The sequence below is a fragment of the Micropterus salmoides genome, unplaced genomic scaffold, assembly GCF_014851395.1.
Source record: "Micropterus salmoides isolate LMB-PRFRI ecotype aquatic unplaced genomic scaffold, ASM1485139v1 Ms_hic_scaffold_15, whole genome shotgun sequence".
Classification (NCBI taxonomy): domain Eukaryota; kingdom Metazoa; phylum Chordata; class Actinopteri; order Centrarchiformes; family Centrarchidae; genus Micropterus; species Micropterus salmoides.
Window position 1 is genome coordinate 25,098,290 of NW_024040596.1, and position 17,910 is coordinate 25,116,199.

At 38.1% G+C, this 17,910-nt stretch overlaps 1 protein-coding gene across 1 annotated transcript; it reads right to left on the reverse strand.

The window, feature by feature from the left end:
- Positions 1-11,771: 11,771 nt before the first annotated feature.
- Positions 11,772-12,616, reverse strand: LOC119903406 (gamma-crystallin M3-like). Its single transcript, XM_038719550.1, has 3 exons — positions 12,530-12,616; positions 12,175-12,417; positions 11,772-12,050 (listed from the first exon to the last, which is right to left on the reverse strand). The coding sequence occupies exons 1-3, from the start codon at positions 12,560-12,562 to the stop codon at positions 11,772-11,774; spliced, it is 555 nt and encodes a 184-aa protein (XP_038575478.1). The 5' UTR covers positions 12,563-12,616.
- Between the last annotated feature and the right edge of the window lie 5,294 nt (positions 12,617-17,910).

Below are 17,910 nucleotides of genomic sequence, written 5' to 3' on the forward strand. Positions count from 1 at the left end.
TTTGAGTCCGTTCTGTCCTGTAACACTTTTTACAAATGTGTGATCATACTTGTAGACTTATAGGTGCTGTGCTTATCTTGATGGCTATAGTTCTAAGTTTATTGTCATAGTGTCTCTCTGTGATTTGCATATGTGCAAAACTCATCTTTTCAACTTTCTCAGTTGCTTTGGCACATGCAAAATATTACTGTAAAGCCAGTTGTCTTTTTCAGTAATCTAGTTTCACAAAAAACATAGTAACATGCTCATCCTCAGGTTTTAGTGAAATTTATCAAATGTTGTCAAATTTAATATACAGTTGCAACTCCTCAGTTATCATTTCTCAAACACATTTACACTGCAGGCTTTTAAACTGAATAGACCTGCAGACATCAGAAAGAGAGAACAAGCTTTTCATTCAGAAGTAAATGAAAGACTATGTCACAGCAGAAACATGTAGGTGATGGTTGCATCATACTAAAAAATGTTTGAACTGAAAAGCTCTGTCCAAATAGGAATTTTTGAATGGCCAATAAGGTGGTTGGGCTGATTGACTTTTTTTTTACCTCTAAATAGTTGAGCTAATTTGGCTAATATACAGCTAATATAGCGCTGTGATGGCATCACAGGTGAAGTTACAGGTGACTTTAAACTGACTAAGGTAAGAAAAATTAGGATCTCTGCATATTCACTCACAACAAATGAGTCAATGCATCATAAACAGATTTCTCTTTATTAGATAGAAGAATGCTTATTAAATATTGTGAGCAGCAAGATCTTATTTGAATCCTGAACCCCATGTGTCTGCAAACTGCATGAAAAACGAAAACAAATGTCATCAGTGAACACATTTTCACTGCATTTTCAGTCTCAAAAAGTTGGTAAAATTCATCTAAACATCGGGAAAATCTTTAATAGATATAATGATAATAATAATAATAATAATTATAATAATAATAGATAGTGTATAGTAAATTACAGTGTAGTTAGTTTTAACACTATAAGGAAATTAGGATGGCACTATTCTTCTCCTTTTATTTTTGGGTAAGTGACCCACCTGGTGTGTCCCTTTCCATGCAACATCATACTAATAATACTATAAAATAGCAATGTTCATCATGTTTATAAAATCATGTTTTGATTTAACATTTTTGTGTTGGCCTTAGTAAGTAACACTTTTGGACTTGGTGTTTTCTTCAGTCTATGAGTAGGATGTACCTCAAAGAGGAGATTTGAGGGTTTAAAAGGTCAGAGATTCAAGACCAAACACTGAGATGTTAAAATCAGTTCTTTGCTGAACTGGAAGCCAGTGAAGAAAGGTCAAAACATCAGAAAGGCTCATTAACACTAACATCTAAGAGATTACAGCTGTCTAAATGACATGAAATGAAGGCTCTTCTGAAGATATGCAGATTTCCAGAAGTCATCATCTGAGCTTATTAAGCTTTACAGGTGGAGGGTGGAGAGTCTGTAGCCCAGACAAGCCCATTCGTTGGTCATCTCCATGAAGCCTGGGGGGGAGGTGAAGCCGCTCACTAGAATCCAAACATTCATTCACAAACACAGATGGATGGAAATTAGATCCTTACACATTCATACCAAATATTTCATTAATCCTTAATCATTAACATGCATACGATTCTCAATCTTATATTTTTAATCAAAGCGGTAGCACAGCAATTTGTGATGTGAGAAAAAAAAAGTATAATAGGTGTCAGACTTTCAGATCATAGATCAGAGAGCGGCATGCACGGCACGATGATTAATGTCTGTATAAGATAAAGCATTTCTGGTTGTTCATTCACCTGCCAGCAGATTGTAGAGGTTGCAGTAGTTGAGGCCACCATCAAGAAGACTGGTGAAACAGAGAGGATCTGACCGGCCCTGGTTTAATGATAAAAAAATAATTAATATAAATTTTGCACTCAAAGTGCATGGCCCAGGACCGGAGGGCTGTGCAGTGGGTGATTAAAAGTGCTCACAAGATCATTGGTACCCATCTCCTGTGATATCGATGAGGTGTGGTGCCTATGCAGAGCCCAAAGGATACTAAAGGACAGTACCCACCCAGCCACAGCCTGTTCACCCTGCTGCCTTCTGGGAAAAGATGTAGAAGTTTCTGCTGCCACACCACAAGACTGAAGAGCAGCTTCTTCCCCCCCATGCTATCAGACTCTTAAACTCTAATTCATCCTCAGCACTGCTCCATTGATCATTGAATATTGTTTATTTCTGTTTTCATTTTTACAATTGCTTCTATATTTATGTTAATTGTCTGCTATGTAGCAGTTACAAACTCAAAACACACTCTATAACCTGTTATATTGTGACAAAATAAATCTACTATTATTAATCACTAAATCATTTAAAGAGGATGTATTATGCTCATTTTCAGTTTCAAAATCTTATTTAGGGGTTGTACCAGAACAGGTTTACATGGTTTAATTTTCAAAAAACACCATATTTTTCTCATACTGCACATTGCTGCAGCTCCTCTTTTCACCCTATGTGTTTGTACGCTCCGCTCTTGAGCTACAGAGTGATGCATCTTACTTGTACAAAATCTTTGTTGGGTGTTGCACATGCGCAGTTCCCAGGTAAGGACTACTAGCAAATCAAGCAGAGAAGGTGTAGTGTGATCCAAATCAAAGCCGCTTCAGACTGCAACCGTAACCTAGAAGATGGCATAAGTTATTCACAAGTCCACAACCACACAACATCATTGTTCCACATCTTACAATAAATCACTACAAAAATCACCATATTTCAACTCAATTTGACATAAAAATTGGCTAAACAATTTGAACGTTTGCTCAGTAGCTTTCACATCAGGTGTAACATTAGCATTATAGCTATAACTTTAGTTGTGTTAGCTAACGTTTACAACAACTCCGCACTTGAACAGTCTGTGAAGTTACATTGCCGTGTTTATTTTAAATATAATTCACAACCAATAAAGCATACGTATGTCATAGCGACGGCACACACAACTGTGAAAAATGTTCAATGCGACACACACACCAGCGATCCACACAGCTTTCTGTTTTTTAAGTTAAAACGTTTCAACATTCCTTAGAATGTAAAGACGGATAAGCGGTATGAAAACCAAAATTGTAAAATATAAAACTTTCTGTTGCTGGCCTCTGTCTGGCGCACGCAATGATGATGCAGTGAATAGTGAATATTCTATCTGACCAATCAGCAGTCTGTTGTGAAGCAGGTACAGGTGCAACATTTCTACAATGGAAAACCAAACAAAGGCGAGTTGAGCCAAAGGGCCTCCGCTCAGACTAGCTTGGTTTGAGAGCATGCCTGACCCCGCTAGCTGCTTGGTCAAGCTTTATGACGCGTTTTCATTGTGACGTCACAAGTAAAGGAAGTGAAGGGCTGGACTACAAATGAGCTGTTTTCAAGCGGTTCAGAGCAGTGCTTTCTGTGGGAGAGGGGAACTCCCTTTGGGCTGGACTTTGGGCTTTTTCACTTTGCAAACCTGTTACATGCACAAAAAAGAAATATAACTCAGTAAAGGAGAGGGGAAAAGCCAAAAAGCATAATACCACCTCTTAAGTGAGTAATCCCACATTCAAGCCAAGGATTTCCTCGGTTGCTGTCAACCTTGATTTGTCTATTTTAGCTGCATCAGTAGCTTTTTGACCCCACATAATGTGGGAGCCCACAAACTCTAAAATAAGCAATTAAGCCTGAAGTTATATTAGATATTAAAATTATAAACATTATGTAAGCAATTTACTGCAATATTCTGTATTTTTTTGTCAATACATCCCATGAAAAGACCAAAACCAACAATGAATACATTCTGTGTCGCTAAAGCCTGTTTAGTTAAGAGTATTATCAGCATGATCCTTTATATGGTTATTGATTATTGATTTATTAACAATTATTACAGTTAAATAATTACATAAATGTCATTCATAACATATAACGTTTTATATATTAAAATATTTTAAAGCTACAATTTGACAAATATACTAGTATGTTGATTTACATTCTCCTTATATAATGAAATTTAATGTTATAAAATGAGCATCACTGATACTTACAGACACGCGGCAGCCACTGGTCAGTACAGTGGGACTGAAGGTGACGCTTATATTCTCAGCCTGAAGGCCGTCTGCAGATGTGTAGTTGGCTTTGATAGTTAGAGGGGTGGCTGATACAAGCTGGAACAGACAACAACAGAAATATGATTCATTGTTATACTAAATGTGATTTATTTTACATTGTTAATAGAAATAGACAAATACCATCACATTTGTTCTTTGGAACAGATTTCTTTAAATTCTTCCCACCTGTCACATCATTTACTATTGACAGAAGACTGGTTCTTACTGTATACTGACCACTCATAAGGCTTCAATCTGTTGGACTGATTTCAATACAAGGTGTCGCAAAGAGCCTAGAAGAAAAGAGCATAACACTGTTTGGACATTTTCATTTAAATTTCGTTTAAAATAAAATATCAAGCTTTCACTGTTACATTCTGTGTTCCTGACATAAAGTTATCTCTAAACACATTCAGATGCAAAAACCTGAAATCCATTGCTTCCCAGAGTGAACTGCAGAACGCATGGTAAGGAACGAGGATGGCAGATAAAGAGCCACAACAACAGTCCTGCAATGAGAGCAAAGGCCAGCATCAAAGTACTCATGGTCATGAAGCAGGTTTCTTCCTCCTGTAGAGCAGTTCTGGTAAGAGTAGGTGGGTTTGAACTACTGGTACTGGATCTGAGTCTAGAACAGATACAGGATTGTCATGAGGGTCTGTAAAGATGCTTGAAATTGATTTGGTCAAGGGTATGACTTCTCTGTCTTGTGCTGCTGATCTGTTGGTTTTGTGGTTTGTCTTTACATAATAAAATGCTGTGGACAAGAAAATTTCATTTGTTAATATCCTCTAAAGGTGAACAGGGAATCACTGACTACTCCTTGAAGGGAAGAAATATCTACAGAATGTGATAATAACAGTCTGCCTTGGGAAATCCATTTTAACAAATGTCCTATAAAATATGTTCATTGACAGAATGTGACAGGAGAGAGAAAAACAGCAAATTGTAGAGGTCTAATTAACTTTTTTAGGTCAGTTTCTTTTATATAAATCGATGTTGCTCCTCTTCCCTCTAGTCTGGCCTCCTGACTCTGTGATGTCATGAAAACATCCACATACAAGAAAAACTAACTGGTCACCTGAGTTGGAAATCAGCAACAGGCACTTAACAATGCAAATTGATTTGTGAAAGTGATTTCATGCATCAGCTTTCAGCTGCCATTGAAGTGAGTGACATTCATGTCCTTAGTCTTTTTCTAGGGATGCGGGGGGGATTTAGCAGCTTTGGGGCAGATTGCAGTTTACGACTAAAATGTAGAGCCACATTTCTCATCAGACTTTTAGAAGAGTTTGGGATGAACATTTGCTTTCTAACAGCTGCTTGCTGTCTAAAGAAAATCTAATTTATTGAATTTCATGAGCCATTATATATTTTATCGTACACTGCAAGAAACCTACTGTGAAATTCACAGTAAATAACTGGCAGCAATTGACCAGTAACTTACTGTGAAAAAAAACATCACAGGAAATAACTGCCAAAAGTTACTGCATGGTAAAAGTCTTGACACATTTTATAAATAGAAATAACTGCAGAGAGACATCAAACAATAAATTTAACGATTTGTTTGATTTCTGTGGTCAAAAAGGCACTGTTTGGCTAATACATTATCATTTCCCTTCCATAAAACACAGTATTTAAAACAACCAAATGCATAAATGGTAATTCCTCTGAACCAAAGCCCACTCATACATTTTGTGACTGTCGGGGAGGTAGTAAGGTGTCAATAAGATAAGTACTGTGACAGAACTGGCATATATTCTATAGGCAATAAATATACTTCTTAAAAAGGAACTCTGTGTCCCAACCATAGGCCCCAACTCTATACTACATATTAATTCCCATCAGGTTTTGAAGCTTTTTAAAGTTTATCCAGGAAAACACACAATATCAAAAAAAAACAAAAAACAGGTGTGATATATCTTACTAAAAACCTTAATGCTAACTGCAAAAATTGTATACTATACAGATTAGTATATAGTGCATAGTTAACAATTCGTATACCTTATTAAATCTACATCAGTTTTTTTTCTTTAAAACTTAATATCAACATCTCCAAAGACAAATCCACATGCACACAGAACACACCCTTTTCCATGTTTGAACAAAGGTGACTTGCTGATAGAAAAAAAAAATAGTCTGTGGTTCCTTGCTTCTCGCAGATCCCTGAAAGATAAACAATGAATAAGAAATGAAGTTGATAAACTGTATGAAGGACAGTCATTTTGGTGATATTTCTTAGACCTGTGGTAGATCGATGTGGAAATCTTGCATTCATGGAGTGGAGTCATGGACTATTCTACACAAAAGAGGAAAGGGGACATACTTTTTGAAAGAAATCTAGCACTTTTTGTTGCAGATTATGAAGAACCATCCCTGTTTCTGATCATTTCAAAAGGTGTTTTGGTTACATTCAACCCTCTCCAGTTAAAAAGGTGGTATTACTCTTAATGATACTGTTAATTGATTTGGTAATTTAATAAATCTGTTATCTGTTATATTTGTTACCTTTTAGGAGAAAAAATTAAAAATAACAATATATATATTTAGGAGGGGAAAACTGGAGATGAAGTACGTGCTAGGTAGTCAAAAACTGCATCTGTCATGTACTTTCGGTGGATGTTTTTGCTCGTGTACCCGCCTTTACATGCAAAAGATCTGTTGCCCTTGGGCAACAAGCATTGTCTGCATTGATTCTGGAGTACAAACAGACATTTGTACATTTGGCTCTCTCCTCCATCGCCACTCAGAGCACGGTGTCTGTGTGAGAGACAGGAAGTGGGAGCTATAGCCCTGACCCTTGCACATGACAGGTTTTCGGACAGAAAGACTCGGATCTCTCCATAGGATTGGGAGTAGCAAAAAAAACTGCTGGTACCAAGATCACTGACACTTCGGTCTTTCATAACTTGGCCCCATGGTCCATTTAATATCGCTACAGGTTATTCAACCATTTTATCTGTCGTAGCTGGTATTGTTTTCAAATTGTGAGTTTGTCTGCCTCATTGTGGCAAAATATGGTCTTAGAGACACCTACAGTAGCAGAAACTACAACACAAACTCATTTTGTAATATGTGTGTGTTTTTGGACAGATTTTGTCACCATGATAGCATCACAATCCTGAAAGATGCAGCTATAAAACCTTACAAGTGTATAATTGAGCTCAAAAATGAAGGCTGATTCCGAAGGTGGTCTGCCCCACACATAATAATAAATAATAATAATAAGAAGAATTAATAATAATAACTTAAATTTATATAGAGCCTTTCAAGGTACCCAAGGCAGCTTGACAAAGGGGGGTTTGCATACGAATGTAATATTGAATACCAACTATTCATGTAACAAGACAATACTGTAATGGGAATATACTTGCTGTGATTCCTGTCAGCATGTCAACACTCTAATCCTTGAGTACTCAGCGGTCATTACTACTCACCATAAATTATTCCTATGTTGTGCAGCTTATTCGTTTGTACGTACTGCTTGTAGGATTAAATACTGACTTATTGTCAGACATATTGTCCCTTGTGAGTGATTTTTCCCCCTTTTCTCTTGCTCAACTCCACCCAAAAATTTTGAAAATTCCCACTTCACTGCCAAAGATTTATATAAAGACCATTTCTTCAGTGAAAAGTAGTTCCAATGAACACTGTCTCAGGTGTGTTATGGATAGATTATCCATAGTCTCAGGGACACAGTGAAAGCAATTTGAAAAGATATTACTGAGACTAAGGTCTCAAAACTTGGACTAATACAAACCGAATATATCTTAATGGAAAAATACCACTTGAGGAAAATCTTTCAAGGACACATTATTATCACATCCTCACCTCCATCTAGTTATTTGCCAATAAAACTCTGTGAAGTCCCTGATGATGCGTAGGATCATGTATGACATCTTCTGCCTTATTGTTCCTTCTGTGGACCTTGGCACTGCATTTGCTGGAGTCAGGATTAATCCTGACCAGGAACCTAGTAGAAGTGAAAATGGAAGTTAATATTTAGAATCACCTGACTGGTTTAACATGCCAAATGTGCTGAACAGAAGACGAACACGTGATATTTTGATAAGGTATGTTAGGATTGCTACTGATCTTAATTTATAAGTCCCCGATCAGACAGAATACATTTTTTTTTTGCAGAAGCGCCTTTTTTAATTGCTTTCAACTGGCAGTGAGCGTTTTGCAGGCTGTTTTGGAAGGAGTGCTCTGAGCTCAAAAAGTTTTTTCAACAAAATTTCAACTCTGAGCAGAAAAGCGCCGGTGTGACAGTTTAACTGGTGGCAAAATTAACTGGTGATAGTCCCAGATGTTCTGTAGGCGTGGCCAAATTGACTGCAATTGACTTTGAGCGTGATCATGGAGGTGACTGTGTCGCTGTTCAAAACACTGCAAAACGTCAATAAACCGTCCACATCTTCATGTTGTCTGTCTGATTTGTGCCACGGTCAGTTTTAATGTGTTCTTGCTTGCATAAGGGAAAAAGGCTGAGGTGTTTGACGCTCAGATGGCCTGCAAAGTGGAGACGCTGTTAGCTGCAGCAGAGCGCCCAGATTAACCTGTGACACAGCTTCGTACCATCCAATTTTTTCTCCCTTGTCCAATCAAATGAATGGAGAGACGGGCCCATTGTCAGGAGACTTTCTGAGGGTCTCATGTACCCACAGGGATCTCCCTTTCCCTGTCTCCTGCTTGTTTGTACACCTCTCACCTTCAAACAATGCCAGAGCAAGCACCCTCCGTTTGTCTATTTTATTAAAACAGATGTTTTTAGCAACAAAAGACACAGACCCGTGAGTTGTGATCACTTTTCAGAGTTTTCTCTCTGGATCTCGACTGTTGCACCACCATAAAATCACTCCGTTGCACAGCTCTGAATTTGAAACCGTCCAAGGAGACCACGTTCACAACCATTGTTATCCACCACAGCTTTCCACCTGTGAACTAGCTTACGCACCGCGCAATCACATAGACATACGCACGTAAACCTGCGGAAGAGGATTAGGGCCATGTTTGAAAATATGATAATATAACCAAAATGTCAACAACACAAAAAACAGCCAATATTCTTGTTAGCTACCATATTAGCTATCAAAACGTGCTACTACTAGCTAAGTTAGCTAACTCGTCCCTGCATTACACATCCTTCATCCCCTTGAATTTCCTTTGTTTTTACCAACGCTATGCAACAAACTAACACATATTTAATTTTTACTGACCTTTTGTTCTTCCAGTAATGAAATGGCTTCATCTGGGACCCCTCGAACACGTAAAAACTCACTTAAATACAACATCTTCGGTCAGTGTGTGGTTCCCGCGCTAATTTACATCATGCAAGTGATTTTCTCACATGGGACCTTTACAGGTACCCATACTTCTGACTTTAAACTCAGAATTCTGACTTTTTTCTCAGAATTTTGACATTAAACTCAGAATTCTGACTTTAATCTCATAATTCTGACTTTTTTCTCAGAATTCTGACTTTTTTCTCAAAATTCTGACTTTAATCTCAGAATTCTGACTTGAATTTCCTTTGTTTTTACAAACGCCATGCAACAAACTAACACATATTTAATTTTTACTGACCTTTTGTTCTTCCAGTAATGAAATGGCTTCATCTGGGACCCCTCGAACACGTAAAAACTCACTTAAATACAACATCTTCGGTCAGTGTGTGGTTCCCGCGCTAATATACATCATGCAAGTGATTTTCTCACATGGGACCTTTACAGGTACCCATACTTCTGACTTTAAACTCAGAATTCTGACTTTTTTCTCAGAATTCTGACTTTAAACTCAGAATTCCTAAAGGCCTAAACAAATTGGCACGACGGTCACCTTTCTGGAAGACTACATGCCTTGCTGGCACATTGCTGCCCCAACCTTTTGCTGGTTAATTTACATCATGCAAGTGATTTTCTCACATGGGACCTTTACAGGTACCCATACTTCTGACTTTTTTCTCAGAATTCTGACTTTTTTCTCAAAATTCTGACTTTAATCTCAGAATTCTGACTTGAATTTCCTTTGTTTTTACAAACGCCAGGCAACAAACTAACACATATTTAATTTTACTGACCTTTTGTTCTTCCAGTAATGAAATGGCTTCATCTGGGACCCCTTGAACACGTAAAAACTCACTTAAATACAACATCTTCGGTCAGTGTGTGGTTCCCGCGCTAATTTACATCATGCAAGTGATTTTCTCACATGGGACCTTTACAGGTACCCATACTTCTGACTTTAAACTCAGAATTCTTTGTTTTTACAAACACCATGCAACAAACTAACACATATTTCATTTTTACTGACCTTTTGTTCTTCCAGTAATGAAATGGCTTCATCTGGGACCCCTCGAACACGTAAAAACTCACTTAAATCCAACATCTTCGGTCAGTGTGTGGTTCCCGCGCTAATTTATATCATGCAAGTGATTTTCTCACATGGGACCTTTACAGGTACCCATACTTCTGACTTTAAACTCAGAATTCTGACTTTTTTCTCAGAATTCTGACTTTAAACTCAGAATTCTGACTTTAAACTCAGAATTCCTAAAGGCCTAAACAAATTGGCACGATGGTCACCTTTCTGGAAGACTAGATGCCTTGCTGGCACATTGCTGCCCCCCACAGGTCTACTGCTGTCACAACCTTTTGCTGGTTACCGGTGGGATTCAGCAGGCAAATGAGAGAAATGTTCGCCATGTTTTTTGTTCTCACGCAGGAGACTTGAGAGTCAAGTGAATTGGACGCCAAACATGACCACACCCTTTTAGAGCTGTCATTGTAAACCTATGTTTTGCAGTGTGAGACTGGGTGTTTGTAGGCTACCCAGGCTTGATAATGCTGCATAAACTCTTCATCTTTGCTTCATATATTAATCATAAAATAATGAGAAAATTTTTTTAAATCAGCCAAATTGTTTTAATCCTAATAGAAATAACAATAGATTTAATCCAAAGTATCCTTTGCACTATATATCTGCATTAATATTTTTGGATTGCCACTTACTTTAAACACAACCATTTTACAGATACAAATAATTATATAAATACTTTACGTATAAATAAATAATAGATCTAACCACAAACAGCAATAAGTGGGGTCTGATAACATTACTGTATTTGAGACAAAGATCCATATATCGAAAAATATTTAGACCACAAAAGTCAACATGTAGTGAAAAAGCATTTGCACTTTTCCCTCTGTACTGTCCTGAGGACAATATCTGTGATTTGTTTTTGCATGACACTGTTATTTACTGTGATTATCGCAGTACAAAATTGGATACTGTGTTTTGTACAGTACATTTACTGTGATTATCTATGGTATTAAATTGACAACTGTGATTTTCACAGCACACTGATGGTTACTGTGATTATCTACAATACAACGATCATCTGATCATACAACTGTGACTGAATAGGGTAGCATCCTGATTACTGTGATTTTCACAATAACTCTTTGATTACACAATATGATACTGTGTATTAGTATACTGTAACTAACTCTGCACAAACAAAGTAAATTACTGCGGATTTCACAGGCATTTTTTTACAGTGTATATAATATTATCAGTTGGGCAATAAGCTCGACAAAAGTCAAAGTAGTGCAGCAACTTGCTTTATTCAGTAGCATTTGATACGTTCAGTGAAGATTTAGTGAACATTTAATAGCAAGAGTCCATGATGCGCCTCATGCTCATCCACCTCATGCCGCTCATGCCCATGTCCCTGAAGTTCCTGTACTCTCCGGGCCTCATGTACATCATCCTGCCTCTGTAGTGGGGCTGCTCGTACATCAGCCAGTGGCCGTCCATCACGTGGCAGGACTGGCAGTCGGCCATACGGTAACGGTCCATGATGTTGTCACAGTCGTCCATCATCTCGTAACTCTGACCACCGAAGTTCTCCCTCTCGTAGATCTTCATCCTGAACTGGCCTCTGTGCTGTAAAACAGTTTGAGAGTTTACATCAGCGAGGAGTCATGAAAGGTCTTGTATAATAGAGAATAGTATAATATTGTATGATATTAGTGATCACCCTGTCCAACAAACACAATTATATTATTACCATGGGGATCATACGGCAAGACCTGATGCAGTCTCTCCATCCCATCATGCTCATGTAGTCAGCGTACTCGCCCCTCTTCATGAACCACTGGTTTCCCATGTAGTTGGGACGGTCGTAGACCATGAAGCAGCCGCTCTCCACCCTGCAGGAGTGGCACCTGCTCAGGTAGGAAGTCATGTCAGAGCAGTCGTTCATGCACTCATAGGAACGACCCTGGAAGTTCCTGTCCTCATAGAAGATGATCTGAAAAAAACGGAATTGTAGTTATAGAATGAAGGTAGCAAGTGAAAATGCTGACCTCATTTTGTAAAAAATCATTTCTGGTTATTAGAAAAAAGGTTTTTAATAAAAGTACCTTGCCCCTCATGTTCATGCTGGTGTTGCTCATGTTGGATGCAGATGTGCTGTTGCTCCTGAACTGCCTTCCTCCCTGGTTTAACCCCTTCCTTTTATATCTGACCGTACGTAATGAGTCAGTGGCCCCCTCAGAGAACCCTTACTCAGCAGCTATTGAAGCCTATAGAATGCAGAGGTTATGTCCATTTTTCAGGGACTGGGAACCGAGAACAGTCTTTAGAAAGGCCTTTTGTCTCAGTGTAACATGTGAACAGGCGGGCCCATGTGACTGTTAAAAACTGTGTATATGACCTGTATTAATTTTAGCTTTGGTGCAATACATGTGTTACACAGACACATACACTTCAGTATTAGAATAAGCTTTATGTGTCTTGTGTCAATTACTGGGTTTGGTTCTGTTCAGAAACCCTTTATAGGAGTTTCTAGAGTGATAGCCACTGAAGTGCTTCTAGTAACTACTTCTTGGCATTTCAGCAGAAACTGAGAACTGCATGAAGAAAAAATATTTAGGTTCTACACAGGAAGTACAATACATTTCCATTCTTTGATTGTAAAAGTCAAAGGTAGAACAACAGTTTACCTTAACGTACATTCTGAAAAGTCTAACCATCAAGAAACCAGTTTGCAGAGATATTAAAACTGCACTGTTTAAACTGTTTTATAGATGCCTAAATTATACAACAGAGATTCATATAAGTTATTATTATTATCATATCACTTTTCATCCTATAACATACACATTATTAAACATTTACAAATATACAATCCAAAAAGAAATACCTTGTTTAGCACATAGTGTTTAACAAAAGCATAAAAAAATCAATGGTAATTTCTGAATATTAATCATACACTTGTTGATACATTTGGATATTTGTGCCACATCATTTGGATAAAATACTGAGCCAGATAATCTAATAGTGACCAACTTGAGAAATTGGTCACTGTGACATGTATATGAAATAAGATGACAAGAGATTAAAGGAGTAATTTGAGATTGGCACATAATGGTCTCCAGGGTAATAAATCATAAATGTATAATTTCTCCCAAAACTACAAGTATTTACTGAGCAAAAGGAATAACCAAGGTAAAATAGTGAATACTACTGGTAACGGTAAATTTGGTGTTCCAGTGTTGTTTTCTTCATGTTTACTGCAAAAAACATGAAGGCATGACACATGTTCCACAACATTACATGTTTTAAGTAAATACATTAATTATTTATTTTATTTAGCTATATCTCCTTCATATATTTTTTTCTGCTTGATCAAAGCCCTTGTCATTTTGAGAGCTATGGTTTTCTGTTTTATTTTGAAAGGGTTTTGGAGCCAATCCCAGCTGACATCGGGCGAAAGGCAGGGTCCAACCTGGACAGGTTGCCAGTCCATCGCAAGGCTGTTTATCAATGACCTATTATCTTAATTATGTCAATAGATACAGAAATGAGCAAGCTATTGAAATTACAAAAAAGTTTAAATATGCCTTAATGCAACTGCTCAATACAATTTTGATCCATTTTGATCACCAAGAATAACTCAATGAATTCCTAGGTCAACTAAAGATATGTCCACTTAAAACTCAGTGTGAAATGCATCTACTCATGTGAGAAAATGAGATGTGAGATATACTACAGTGTTTTGAGCATCAACATATTCTTTTGATGATATTGCCAAAGCAACAGAGAAAAACTAATAACTTCATCAGCACTGCCAGACTGTGGGAATTAATCACCTATTTTTTCATGTTGCCTGACCTAAACCAGAGAGAGAGACAGACAGAGGAGGCACAGACAGTATGCTCATCATCTCTATGAAGCGTCTGGGTCACATCTATCTCTCTGCTCCAGGACTGAAGTAAACTTTTATAATACAGTGTCATGTTCATTGCTTAGCAACATAACACTGACATCACCAATCTTATTTAAAATCAGTACAGGAAAGGATGTTGTCTTCGTAGCCAGACAAAAATATTAACATGAAGATGAGTTAAAAGGCATTCAGCTACTTACACTGCTGAAGTTAGATTCAGGAACTCAACTTCATTTTCCACCTCCTGTAGACTCATATTTAAATATTTTGGTCTCCAGCGTTATTCCAGTAAACTATTTATCAGGAGTTTATCTGATTTAACGGATTAATGATCTTATTTGAGTGTCTGGCCAACCTAACGTTACCGTGATCCGTGAGTAAATATTGAAATGATATTCCTGATTGGATAATGTTGTCACAGGTCTGTAGGGTTGAGCAGTTTGGAGGACCCAAACGCAGGACACAGAGCAGGTTCAGTTCAGAAAGGTTTATTAACAAACTCAAAGCCAGCACACTTAAATGAGTGGCTGAGTCCAGGTAATCCAAATAATAACAGTTCAAATACACCAGTGGCCTGATATACGATTCACCATGGCAACGGTTAAATAAAGGCAGAGCCTCCATTTTAATCAGGTGGAGCTAGAAATATGAATGCATGCCAACGCGGACAATGATTGGCTCCAAATGCAAGATAGATAAGTTAACAAAATTACATTTTATAAAGCGTTGCTCATTCACCATTTACCAGACTGGAATTTCCTGAATGATTGATAAATGCTGGAATTCTCCTACAGCATGTTATTCATTTTAAATAAATAAATATTCATTATTCAGCTGGAACCTGACAGGACTAAATGCGGGGCAATAACTGAAGATGAAAATATTAATGGAACAGATTAGACATAGTTTAGGTTACTCATGGACCTGTGATTGTAAAGTGACAGTCTGACTCAGTAGATCTATTAATGATTTTTTTTGCAATGTAAAATGTGTCTAGGTTCAAACTGACTGAAGTTTTAGATGTCTATGTTCCATTAATTAAATCTTGCTCATTTTGTATTTTATGAAATGCTGTCAAAACACATTCAGACTATCAGCAGATAATGAAAAACTCACTTTTAATCTACATTATTTGTTTCAGCTGCACCACGGTCATCCTCACACAGAAATATTCACATAATATCCACGTTGATCATTACGATAGGACTGTTCAATCAGTGCGACTACAATATGAAAGGTTAGGCCTACTTTCATTGATCAGTTTTATACAGATTACCTACTTTAAACAGTGAATACTGCAGCACTGTAGCGCGCGGTAAGTGTTTTGCCCTAATGTCCACAGAGTCACCGTGGTATAAAGGACAGTGTATTTTATAGTTTATTCTGTGCTGAGGATAAATTTACGATGTCCAACACTCTGTCCATACCTTGATGATAGATTGATCATAAAAGCGTTATGTTCAAGATCATGTTTGGGTAAAAAATTATAATAATAATAATAATAGCCTATTTAACCGTGATTTCGATGTTTCTAAAGACGTAATTGTGTTCCAATATGTGCTTTGATCGACAGTATAATTGAGGAAATGACACGGTGTGTGAGACAGCCGCTTCCGGCTCCGCAGGAGGGGAGGAGTCAGAGAGAAACTCAGTGTTATTTGAAGTAAACCTCCTCCCGAGCAGGTCAGGTTCACAGCGTAAGTTGCCGGGGTTACAGACCTAGAGTTTATCAGATCTCGCTCTCTGAAACCGAAAACCCAGTGTTTCCCTCATCTCGGGCTCAACTTACTCAGAGTTTTCACTAAACCCGCTTTCTGAAACAGGGCCCAGGAGTAAACAATAAGACATGAACTAAGGCACAGGACTAAAACGCAAGACTAAGTAGTAAGACAAGAAAACAGAATGAGAACACAAACATTCCCACAATAATGAACAAGGCGAAACATGATGAGAGACCTGACCTGAAACACAGACTAAATAACAGATACAGAAAATATAGACTAAAATAACAAAACTGACTGAGAATTAACTAAACAGAGCAGACAGGCACACAGTGCGACAAATGTAAAACTCTAGCTGTGAATGGAAAATGGAAAGAAGAATATGTACTTGTGTGTGAGGTAGCCTCTTGCCAGAGAGGAGTGTTTGAAACAGTTTGTGTCTAGGGTGGGAGGGGTCAGCCCCAATCTTTCCTAAAGTGAGCGGAAGACCGGTCTGTAGTCATTTAGTCCTCTGGTCCTTGGTTTTTTGGACAGGGATGATGGTGAAGGATTTGAAGCAGGCTGGCATATAGCATGTTTCCAGTGAGGTGTTAAAGATTAAGATAAAGAACACCAGAGACAGCTGATCGGCATATTGCTTCAGGGTGGATGGGAGCGACAGAGTCTGGCCCAGCTGCTTTGCAGGGGTTCTGTCTGTTGACATCTTTTTCCAAGATGGAGAGGTTGGCAGTGGGTAAGGGGGAAGCCTCAGGGCATTGTTGAAGGCCCCAGGCCCCTACTTCCTTTTCCAATCTTAGATGTGATGTCTGAATTTAGCTGTGAAGCAGGGTTTGTCGTTCCTATAAATCATTCTGGTGCATGCATACACAGCTGTCCTCAGAGAAGCTGATGTAGCAGCTTCTGGAAACTCATCCAGTTCTGAAAACATCCCAGTCAGTACAGTCCAAAAACACCTGAACACAGCAACAGATTATGAATGCAGTTAAGAGTGACATTACTGGGGCTTTCCATTTGCCAAATACAGAGTCAAACCAACCAGACAAGGAAGTGTTCACTCAGAGTTCTCAGCCAGTTCTTCACGCAATGACCATAGTCCTTCAAGTGCCTGGTCACTGAGCCATCTTGTTCTTTCCACAGTTCCTGCTGATAGAGGATGATAGGCACAGTGATTAAGTGCTTTATCACTTAATTTACAAAATGTGCAGCATTATCACTGTATAGTGTTTGTGGTATTCCAGACCTTGGAATAATATACCTCATAAGTGCTTTTGGAACAGTCATTGCATCTGCTTTGGCTGTGGGGAAAATCTCAACCCAATTTGAAAATTGTTCAACAATTACCAGACAATACGTCTTGCCCTCCCATGATGATGACCCTAAAATCCTTCCTTTTGAGACATGTGTTACACCATGGCTCAATATAGCTCAGCTATCACAGCTTTCCAGCAAGATGGCATTGCCTGTGTAACAGTATCTAGCTTAGCTACAGGTCTCAGTTTACAGCCATGTTATTCCAGCAACACAGGTCATGAATTTATTTTTAGTCAACAGTATGTATGAACTGTTTTGAAGTAACAGGTAATCCAAGCACAGATGAGTTTACTAACACTCGTTTTGTTTTGACAAATGCATTTTGTCAGCTAGATTTTGTCTTGTGCAGCCATTAAGTTGCCATAAATTAGTTCTGCATTCCAAAGATCCAGGATCTACAGAAGTTAGCCATCCCAAGGAATGACATCATTTGTTTTTTGGTCTGTGGCTTTACCTTTAGAATTGCCTTTTCTTTGCATCATAAAGCTCTCTTCCTTCTGCTGGAATATCATACGTAGATACTTAATCTGCAATTTACTAG

Coding starts and splice junctions, on each gene's coding strand:
- LOC119903406 (XM_038719550.1), bottom strand. CDS start 12,562: ATGAGCAACACCAGCATGAACATGAGGGGCAAG. Junction 12,418..12,529: donor GCATGAACATGAGGGGCAAG/GTACTTTTATTA, acceptor CGTTTTTTTCAG/ATCATCTTCTATGAGGACAG. Junction 12,051..12,174: donor CTTGCCGTATGATCCCCATG/GTAATAATATAA, acceptor ACTGTTTTACAG/CACAGAGGCCAGTTCAGGAT.